The sequence below is a fragment of the Dromaius novaehollandiae genome, chromosome 1, assembly GCF_036370855.1.
Source record: "Dromaius novaehollandiae isolate bDroNov1 chromosome 1, bDroNov1.hap1, whole genome shotgun sequence".
In the NCBI taxonomy this organism is placed as follows: Eukaryota; Metazoa; Chordata; class Aves; order Casuariiformes; family Dromaiidae; genus Dromaius; species Dromaius novaehollandiae.
This window is the reverse complement of record NC_088098.1, coordinates 65,696,949-65,707,667: the sequence shown is the minus strand read 5'-3', so window position 1 is coordinate 65,707,667 and position 10,719 is coordinate 65,696,949. Positions and strand designations below refer to the sequence as shown.

At 55.0% G+C, this 10,719-nt stretch overlaps 1 protein-coding gene across 1 annotated transcript; it reads left to right on the top strand.

Annotated features, from left to right (window-relative positions):
- Positions 1–6,729: 6,729 nt before the first annotated feature.
- Positions 6,730–8,303, top strand: TMEM121B (transmembrane protein 121B). The gene has a single exon (XM_064510517.1). It carries the CDS (start codon positions 6,752–6,754, stop codon positions 8,273–8,275), a length of 1,524 nt encoding a protein of 507 aa, XP_064366587.1. The 5' UTR covers positions 6,730–6,751; the 3' UTR covers positions 8,276–8,303.
- Positions 8,304–10,719: the final 2,416 nt, after the last annotated feature.

Here is a 10,719-nt window from a genome sequence, read left to right as displayed (position 1 = left end):
CGAGTATTGTCCTGGCCTTTTTCATGCCTTTGTCCTAGAAGATAACCAGTGTTATTCTGTCTTTTGTTCTGTTCATCAAGCCATTCTCAGATTTTCTTGAGGGAACCACCTTGAAAGGTACTCTTCCAGCAATTCTTTTGATGGGCCAAACTGTCATTCCCTGTAAGCTCTGTATCTGCTGTACAGAAGTGAGATAAATGCAACTTTGACCATTTTCCCTTTGTAGAGGAAAAAAATGACACATCACAGACTATGACATCCTTGCTGACTATTCACAGTCGAGACTAGTTTGGGGATGCCACTTGTATGTAATACACTTTCGGGGAAGGCATTAAGTTGTGACGTTGCATAAGCCATTTTTGTAATGACTACTTCTGCAGTGTGGGGAAGCCACAAACTAGATACCACCAATTTAACCTGCTATTGTAGACAGAGAACAAGCCTAAGGGCATATGAAAACCCTCCTTACCATTAGCTTACTAGCTGCTGTGTAAAACCATTTGTGATCGTAAAAGAAACCCAACTTGTCTGACAGGAGTCATGCTCTGGTGCCTTTTGGAAAACGTGAGTGGAGTTACAGAGGCAGATACTAAATGACAGAAACTCTCATATTAGAGCCAACAGTTTCCACTGACTTCAGCAAATGAAAGATTTGAGATCCTACCAGGTGACAGTCTTCAGCTTTAACGACCTAGAAACAACCAGTGTGCAATATTTCACTTGCATTGATGCTAGAGCCACACAGAAATCCTTAACCAACACGAAGGGTGCAATGAAACACTGATGAAGGAACAGCTTAAACAAGAGAGACTGAGAGCCCTGGGCAAGTGGGGCCGAGGGGCTGCTCCCAGGCAAATGCTGGGGGAACGCCTACCAGAGTAAGTGCTGAAAAATGCTTAGTCTGTAGATGATGATGGGCCTCAGACGCAAGCTAAGCACTTATCTGCTCACGCTGGTACTGACGTGGGCACTTCAGGGACATGCCCAAACCCTTCTTCTACTGACTGTAGCTAGCATCAGTTATAAAGGCACAAGTCCGTATGGATTTATGCACCCACAGGGACAATATGGTGAAAATTATGCACTTAAGACTTCTATGGATCCAGTCTGAAACACTTCATAAGCGCCACACAAGCAGGACCAAAACTAGGAGCCAAACTGTTGCATCACAAAAGCATTTCTCTCTCTAGTTCACTATAAAAAACTGCTGCTTTTTCCCTTTCAGTTAGTGCAGCTACTAAGATCTTTCATTATCATTTTCTTCTCAAAGGTCAGTTCCAACACACTCTATATACCAAGGCTGAGTAAACACAAAGTACTAAGAACAACCCCTAAAGCCTCTACACTCCCCAAGCCCCTGCCCCACTACAATAAGCATGAAAAAAACTTCTGCATTTTACACTAGCATCAGCTCTTTGAACTGAAATTTGTTTATAAATAATAGCTTGTTAAACACTTTAATATCCTTTTGAAGGATACCTATATTCCCCAAATCAGGCTGCTCAATGAGCAGTTTAGTTACAAAGGCTTTGCACACAGAGGTGAACAAACTGAGGCATCTTTGAATTTTGGTGCTGGCCGGGTGAGACTGTTCTACACCTGTTTGTTTTAACTTCCACCCTGGACATTTAAATAGATTAAATAACTTTGGTACAAAGTGTGCATCAGAGAATCCCAGCTCCTTCGCATCCCACACAAAATGCATTTTAAGTATGGTTAGAGCAGATTACACTAATTCAAACTTACTGAAATCAGCTTTGCCTCTTCTCCCTTCCTCCCACTGCTGCCAGTTTCTGACAGCTTACTGCAGGGTATAATTAGGGTTTTAGCTTCTGGTCTTTTTTTTCAGGCATATTTTTGTCTCTCTCTCTCTCTCTCTCTCTCTCTCTCTCTCTCTTTTTTTCTTTTCCACCTCCCAAGAAATAGAGTCATTATTTTGTTTCTTCTTGAGTTGTGCCTTTAAGAATTTTTACTTTTCCCCCAGCAAAGGTATTTTTGAGGATACTCTACTTGTCTCCACTGCTAGGGAAGACTAGAAACAGTAGCACTTTAGTCACTACGACTATTTCATAAAACCCTGCTGTCTACTGCTAGCCTTTGAATACATGCATATGCACATATACACACATAAATATATAAAAAAAGCCCAGAAAAATAGCTTTGGAGCTGCTGAAGAGTACAAGCTTTCTACAGTTTAGCCTTTTAATGTTTCAGTGGTTAAGCACTAACACCTCCAAGGAACTGCATATTGCATTAAATAACTGGATCATGTGGGAGACATCAGCTTGTCATACCTCATCGTACAGCATGCTGCAAAAAGCTCTTGAGTGCTTTCTCAAGCAGAAGACATTTCTCCCCTCACCCCCATTTTAAAGTATAGGCACAATTTCTGCTTCCTTCCACATAAGCAGACTGTTTTCCTATTCTCACCTGTTTGTTTGGGTTTTGTTTTCCCCGTGGTGCTCAGCAGGCCTAGAGGAACGTTAGCTCCAAAAGCCCGTGCTCAGTCCAAGGAAGCCTTTGGCTCCTCCTCTCTACCCCAGTGCTCACCCCCACCCCCTATGCATAGTCCCCCTTAGCCCAAAGGCCACAGGATCCCCTCCCCAGTTACCCCCAACATAGGGACCTCCTCAGCAGTGGTCCTGCCATCTCTGGAAAAGTATTTCCATACAGCTCCTGTGGCCCTGCTCACCCAGTCCCAGCCCAGCAGCACCATATTCCTGAAGGCCACAAAATGCTAACCCAGACAGACCCACTTAGCACCCATTTCCCCCCAGGTGCCTCACTTACGGCACTTCACCCCCAGGCTGCCTTAGCTGCTTCACCTGGCCAGCACGCCAGAGCCCATTTCCCCAGGAGGACAGGCCAGCTGCAGGGTTGGCAGAGAGACAACTCATCCCTCCCGAAGCCCTGGGGACCCTGTCCAATTGCACTTACCCCAGCAAGTGGGACAGAGTCCAGTCCACCAAGAAATACGGCCAAATGTCTGTGAAACGAGCCTCTAGCCCGAAAGCAGAGGAGAAATGAGCAGACTTCCAGGGCAGCTAAATGAACATGTCCTATGGTGCCCACGCGTGAGAAAGCCCATTGCCCAGCAAACCCAGAGTAGGCGAGCCAGCAAGGCAAAGCAAGCGCTGCCTGTGGCCCAGGTAGCGCAGAGAGCAGCCCTCTTTGTGTGAAGACTGTTGCCTTGAGGTGCCTAGATGGATGCTCTGTTTTCTCTCTGGGTCCTGTTGTAGAACTTGAAAACTTTTCTTGCAGTTTCGAAGTGGAATGCATAAATGATTTAGAAGCAAGACTGATTTAGCCAGTCCTCAGGACTGACCGGTCTCTGTCACATTAATGATGTCAGTGATACAAATGTTGGCTTACCCTGAGAAGGACCCCCCCCCCCCCACCCCCCGATGAAGACCAGGATCCAGTACAGAAGAATGTGATTTTACCCTCTACCCTAGATCACACATTTATGCTGCCATCTAACCTAGCCTTTATGGGAAACCAAATGACAGAGGCACAGCCCATGTTATTTGCAGCCCCTTGTTGCCACTCAGACTGACCCACAGCCATCCTGAGCTGACTGAATCGTGGGGGCATCAGGCAAACTCGCAACTTCAGCCAAAGAAAGGATGCACGAGGCCGTGCTTGAACCTGAAACAGCAACGTGGACAACAGATGTCCTCTTTGGCCACGGTCTCGAGACTAATGCTCCTCACATAATGGTGAATACCCAACAAAGCCCTAAGCAGCATACTTGTCCAGCTGTACAAAAATTATAATCAGAAAAATTCTTTGGCCATGGTTTTCTTCTTTGGCAGGCAAATCTGTATTTTGTATCAAAGAGAGAGGGCTTGGCAGGCTGAACACCAGTGCTTAGCAGCAGAGCCCAGGCTTTTGTCTCTGAAACAGTCCACACACCTTGAAAGGCCTTGAGAGCAAAGCAACTCCTCATAGTGTGTCTGGTAAGGAAAGGAGAGGTGGTTCACTGCTCACTGTCTTTTTACATCTTGAATGACCTTAGGCATAGTCAGCTCGGCAGAAAGTGGTATTATATTGCTTCTGTTGCTTAATAGCTAGCAGTTTTCATGTGCTGGGTGGCTGTGGGCCGGCACTGCTCCCCGGCAATGCGGAGGGAAGAGTGTCCTGCATCACTATGAAAGTGGCAATGTGGAAACACCACTGGGGCGTTGATATGGGATGCAGCGAGCCAGGAGCTGCTGGGGGAAAGGACAGTCACAGGCCTCTGGCAGCACAGCAGAGGCGATGCTGGAGCCGTGATGCCCAGGCCACACACCTCTGCAGGGGACCACCGAGCCAAATACAGGGCATCACTGCACGGTGCTCTCCGGAGCCTGCTGGGAGAGAGCCTGAGCCCCACGCTGCCAAGCAGACACATGCCAGCAAATGACTGGTGACAGACCTCCTGGGACTCATCTGATTTTAAACTTGTGAGCACTGGTCGCACTTGTCGCGGTTACAAGGCTAGTGGTGCCTCCCACTGCATCCTGGTCCCTCTGCAAGTGTCTTCGTAGGTGTCATGACTGTTTTGCATCAGGTTTCTTTTGACATGCTGTAGTGACTGACCTTAAATTGAAGTATTTTTAGTCGCTATTTGGAATGTGGAATTAGAGGGAAAGGCTTCTTAAAGAGCAAGACAGTGCACGCATAACCAATCCCATCTAACACTATGTGTCATGACAAATTAGAGGAATGCAATAAATAGAAATAGAGCTGGTGCAACATTGAACCTTGGCAAGTGTATGTATCTAAGCAGTGAAACACAATGTGAGTGCAGCAGAAAGCACATGTCCCCCCTCCTAGCTTTAACCCAGCCATGCAGGCAATAGCAGCAGAGATGCGGCAGCATGGGCTTTAAAGCAGGATGACAACCAGCGCAGGAGACCATGGGAATGCCTGTGGGCTGCTAGCATGATTTAGGAGTTGTACCACTTCAGTATGTGGTGCCCAGATAACTAGATTAAAGACTGCATGGCCTCCTATTAGCTTGCCTTTTTTCCCCCCCCCCCCCTTCTGTTTTGACCATGCTTTTAGAAAACAGATTTATCTGTGCCCCCACTCTGATCTCTGTTAACAGACTAATACTTTTGCTTCAACTTGTCTTCTTCTTCCCCTGCTTTTCCGCTTGATCATTGCTATGTGCCTAAAGAAGTCTTCACATGCCAGCCCACCCCTAAGCTCCTCCCTTCCCCTTCTCCGTTATTTCTTTGTTTCAGATTTCAGCATGAAGCCTGCTGGTACCCTGGCCTGATTTCTGCTGGTTACTAGGAGCATCCATGGGCAGTTACGGACACAGGCCTCCCCAGGGAGGCTGCACCAGCGCTTGTGTGTTAGGCTGCTGTCACTGCCTTTGTGGATGTCATTTCTCAGTATTCAACAGCTGGGGCTTGCTCAGCCCCATGTGTTGATTAGCATACACCCTCAAAAGCCTCATTATTTTGGATATTTATCAGCAAGTGGAATTTATACAGACTTTTTCAGATGCAGCTTATGTAGTAGGCCTCACTTTGCGGACAGGCCGCATTGGGCTTATCACCGATGGGTGTGCTTAGGGATGGAGGTGCTGTGGCTGCTGAGCACCAAACCATGAGACATGGCATGTCCAGTTGTCACTGCTGGTGCGGAGAGGGCTCCAGCGAGCTGAGCCCACTTCCCAGACATTACTGGTGGCCCAGTAAAGGCCCAGAGCTGTGATTTCAGCAGAGGTAGGAACCTTAGTGCTATTTGCATCAATTTAAAGCAACTGCCCCACAAAGGCCAGCTGGGCAGAGCACTCAGCATGGTGCGGCTCAACTCAGGAAATCTGTGGGGTAAATAACACTTTGATGTGCAAACACCAAATAATAAGTATGGACAGCCGAATGTCCAGCGCCATGGATGGGGGGGCCCCAAGTTAGCGCTTCACCACAGGTCCAGTGCCAGGCCTCTGCCCTCATCTCGGTTAGCCTAGAGAGATCTGGGAACACAGGTGCCAGTAGAGCACTTCTGATTTTCTGGAGTTACCGATGCGGAAGCCTGTATATGTTTATATGGGGGGGGGGGGGCACTCGGTACCCGTGGGGGCTTCAGTACTATGCTGCAGTTTTTTTAGAGCTGATGACATGGAAGGACCTTGGTGCCTTTCTGGCTTTGCTAGGAACCCGGCAACAAACGGGTACAGGCCCCTCCAGATACGCTTGCACTGAGCCTCGCAGGCGGGCACAGCCCGGGGTATTGGCTGCGACTCTTTGGGGGTGCATCGGGTCGGTGCTGGGTGCACCCCATTTCCCCCCCTCCCCCCCCCCAGCGCAGGGTCCACTCGCCCGGCCCGACCGGCGCTGTTCGCAGGGGGACTTAGGGGGCAGGCGCCAGCCGGGCTGTGCTCCCAGCACACGGCTCCCGGGGCGCTCCCGCGACCCGCCCCGCCGCAGCCTCGGGGGGAGGGAGCCTTCCTCCCTCTCCTCCCCCTCCTCCTCCTCCCCCCGCCTGCACAGCCGCTCTCTGCTCCGCCACCCCCAGCCCACCCACCGCCGGCGGAGGCGCCCGCTCCGGCACCGGCTGCGGCTGCGGCTCCCGCCGCCCGCGGCCTCCCGCCGCCGCTCCCCGCCGGCCGCCGCTCGGGGGCTCCGCGCCGCTGCCGCTGCCGCTGCCGCTGCCGGTGCAGCGGCGCGGGGCGTGGGGGGGCGGGCCGGGGGCGGGCCGGGGCCGCGGCGCGGCCGTCGGTCCCGGCACGCCGGCTCGGGGGCCGGGGAGGACCATGCACCGCGCTGCCTCCAACCAGCGCTCGGTCTCCTCCTCCTCGGGCTCCTTCCAGCCGCCGCCGCCGCCGCCGCCGCTGCCGCACGCCGCCGACCGGCAGCCCCTCTTTCCGGGCAGCTCCAGCAGCGGCGGCAGCCGGCGGGGCTCGGGGTCGAGCTCGGGCTCGGCCCGGGCCCGCCGCCCCCGCAGCAGCAGCAGCAGCAGCAGCAGCAGCGAGGAGGAGGAGGAGGAGGAAGAGGACAGCATCAGCATCAGCAAGCCCCTGGTGCCGCCGCCCGCCGCCCCGCCGCCCGCCGCCGCCTCGCCGCTCCCCATCAGCAGCAGCAGCAGCAGCGGCGGCGGCGGCGGCGGCGGCGGCAGCCCGGGCCGCAGCATGACGGCGGCGGAGCTGTACGGGGCGGCGGCGGCGGGCGGCGCGGCGGGCGGCGCGGCGGGCGGCGGGGCGCTGCCGGGGCCCGGCGGGGCGGCGAGCGGGCGGCGCTGGGGCTTCAAGGCGCTGTCCCTGGTGCTGCTGCTGGGGCAGGGCGCGCTGCTGGACCTCTACCTGATCGCCGTCACCGACCTCTACTGGTGCAGCTGGATCGCCACCGACCTGGTGCTGGCCGCCGGCTGGGGCATCTTCTTCTGCCGCAACAGCCGGGCGCGCCGCCGGGAGCGGCCGCCGCCGCCGCCGCCCGGGCCGCCGCCGCCGCACCCGCTGCTGCTGCACGGGCCGCCCGGGGGCCGCGGCGGCGGCCGCGGCGGCGGCGGCCCCCCCCGCGGCGGCGACTTCGCCTACGCGCACCTCGCCTGGCTCATCTACTCCATCGCCTTCACGCCCAAGGCGGCGCTGATCCTGGGCACCTCCATCCTGGAGCTGATCGAGCTGCGCCTGCCGCTGGGCACCACCGGCTTCCGCGTCACCCTGGCGCTTTCGGCGCCGCTGCTCTACTGCCTGCTGCGGGCCATCGGCACCGAGGGCGCCGGGCAGCTGCTGCTGCCGCCGCAGCCGCCGCCGCAGCACCGCGCCGCCGCCGCCTTCCTCGCCACCTGCCTCGACCTGCTGGACAGCTTCTCCCTGCTGGAGCTGGTGCTGCAGCCCGGGCGGCCGGCGCCGCTGCCCGCTCCGCTGCGCTACCTGCTCATCGCCGTCTACTTCCTCTGCCTGGCCTCGCCCGTGCTGTGGCTGTACGAGCTCAGCGCCGCCCGCCCCCCCGGCGCCGCCCGCCTCGCCCTGCACCTCCTGCTGCCCGCCGGGCTGCTGGACGCGCCGCTGCTGGCGCTGCGCTGCCTCCTGCTCCTGCGCTACCAGCAGCCACTCTCGCTCTTCATGCTGAAAAACCTCTTCTTCCTCGCCTGCCGCGGCCTGGAGGCCCTGGAGACCTGCTGCCTCCTGCGCCCCGCCGCCGCCGCCGCGCCGGCCGCCAAGTACGGCGCGGCCCCGGCGCCCCCCGCCGCCGCGCCGCTGCCCCACGGCCTCTCCGAGGCCGACGTGGGCCCCCACGGCTATGTCAACGCCCTGGCGGTCACGGCGCAGGGCTGAGCCCCCGCCCCGGCAGGGCCGCCCGCGTCCCGGCTCAGCTCCCCCCGCCGCGGCGCCCGGGCGGCTCAGGGGGGCCGGTCCCGCCGCCGCGCTCCTTCCCGCGGCCCGGCCGAGGGAGGGAGCCGGGCGCAACCCGGGCTTCGGCAGGGCTGGCGTCCCCCCACCCCCAAAACGCGCCCACCCTCGACAGCGAGTTTTTCCTCTAGCGCTTTCGCCCCTTTGCACTGTCGGGAAGATCCAGCTCCTTCTCCGCCACCGCCTGCCAGGCCGTCGTGTTGCTTTGTCACCGTGAAGGTTTCCTTTTCTGTTTCTTCCCCCTAAGCAACGGGGACCAGCGGATTTCTCCCATTCTTTGACATCACGACGAGATGTGAAAAGGGTCTGAACAGCAGAGACCTGCCTTTGGGGCGTGTGCAGGACAGAAGGCAGCATGCTTTGGATTCACTAGGGCTTGCGAAGCTGCTGCCTCTGTTTTCCAACAAGCAGAGCCGCAGAGCGCCTTCGAGGACCAGCTGGGAACTTCTGGAAGTCAGCTGGCCACCTAGGCAGCACGAGCCTAGAAGCCACTTTCTCCTTGCTGAAAACGTCTACCTCTGTGCTTCAACCTTTTGCATCTTGCATTGACTTCACACGATAAAGAAACACATGACTCTGAAACAGACATTAATCCGGGGGCTTAAACTCCATTTCACCACCACCGAGGCATTGAATTCTGGTGAGAACAGGGTTTACAGCAGCCTACTGCTTACTTCAGACAGCAGCACCCACTTGCTGGGGCTCTCATTTCTCTGTGAATATGCATGTTTATTGGATCAGTGTCCGTTTTCTTTCATGTGGAGCATAGGGGCTCCCTTCACATAGGCTGGGCAGGCTGGAAAGATTTTCTCCAGCCCCTCTCCCCATGTGTTTGGTAGAGCAAGAACGGGCTAAGCCAGCAAACCGTTCCCCTCTCACACAGCAGGGCCGAGGATCTGGGTGCTGCTCGGGTGGGCCATGTGGCTCAGGACACCTCACTTTGCACAGAAAGCAAAGTGCTACCTACCCACGTCCTTGCATCGCAGGGGCCCAGGCCACAGCTCAGGCACCTTGGGGAAAGCCCACGCACCAGCACCTGGTCCTCTGCCTGCATGTGGTTAGGGGTGGGTGGGGAAAAAGTCAGTTGTAAAGTAACCTCTCATAGAAACACAGTTATCTTTGGTTTTATGCTCCATGAATGTTTGGTGTGGGTTAAGGCCTGCTCCGTTGCCTGTCTAGAGCTGTTCCTGAAGGCAGTCAAACGAAAGCAGGAGCAGAAAGGTCAGGCACCGAAGGACTTTGCCCCTCACAGGTTTATATTTTGTTAGCTGGGCAGGACTGCATTCATTGAAAATATGTCAGTGTTTCCTGTCCAGAGCCATTTCCCAAGCTGTCCTGATGGGAAGGGGAAATAAAGTGCTGCCCCCTACTACGCAGGGGCAAGAGCAAGCCCATAGGCACAGCCCAGGCACCTCCCCTCTCACAGGGCAGGATCCAGCGCCTGCTCTAACCTTCTGCTACAACAAAATGTTTACAGTCTGATAACTTCCAACTCCCACAGGCAGAACTGTGGTGCCATGGGGCTCTCCTCCCCCTGCCCTCGGGCAGCCAACCAGCATCGAGGGGCTACATGAGATGGGTCCGCAGCGCTGGTCCGTTCAGGGCTGCGGCTAGGAGGGGTGACCTGCTGCTCTCCCAAGCCAAAGGGAGAGCCAGCAGAGACCAGGCTGAACTTTCCCACCAGTGCTTTATTTTTAATCCGAGCCCTTTCACAGGCAGTTGTGTGAATTTTGGCCAGTGGCCTTCTCTTCAGTAACTTTTCTTTTGTCTGGACAATCTTGGTGCTGTGCATGACTGTGATTGTAAAACTAAGTACTGTGAACTTTTCCTACGTGATGTGAGATGTGTCTAGGGGATGCTAATTTCCTGGCCAAAGGGGATGAAAGGACAGGTAGACTGTGCTTGTACAGAGATTTGCTCCTTTAAGCCTCCCTTTTTCAGCATTAGAGACAGTAAAAGCTCAGAAAGAACCTGGGTACTGTTCAAAAGAGAAGGAGATGCACCTGAACCCAAGAGTACCCCACGCTTTAGTCAGACAGTTCCCCTCTCCCTCTTACCTTCTTTTTGGCAATTTTTTTCTTTATTCAACTACAGCACCCACAACAAACTTTTGCTGCTCCTGTGGTTAAGTTCATGATAGCGCCAAGAGGAGTATAATGACATCCCTAATGCACTGAAGCATAAGCATAGTTGAGACACTAGAAGAAGAATCACAGCAGAATTATTAACAAGTCTTAACTTCAATACTGCTCCATACAACACAAGCTGCTGTTTCAACAGTGAGTGCCTTTTTCCATTTAAAACATTAACGCAAAAATGGCATACTGGAAATTTATCTAGCCATGGCATACTCAAACCATTGACTGCAT

Coding starts and splice junctions, on each gene's coding strand:
- TMEM121B (XM_064510517.1), top strand. CDS start 6,752: ATGCACCGCGCTGCCTCCAACCAGCGCTCGGTCTCCTCCTCCTCGGGC.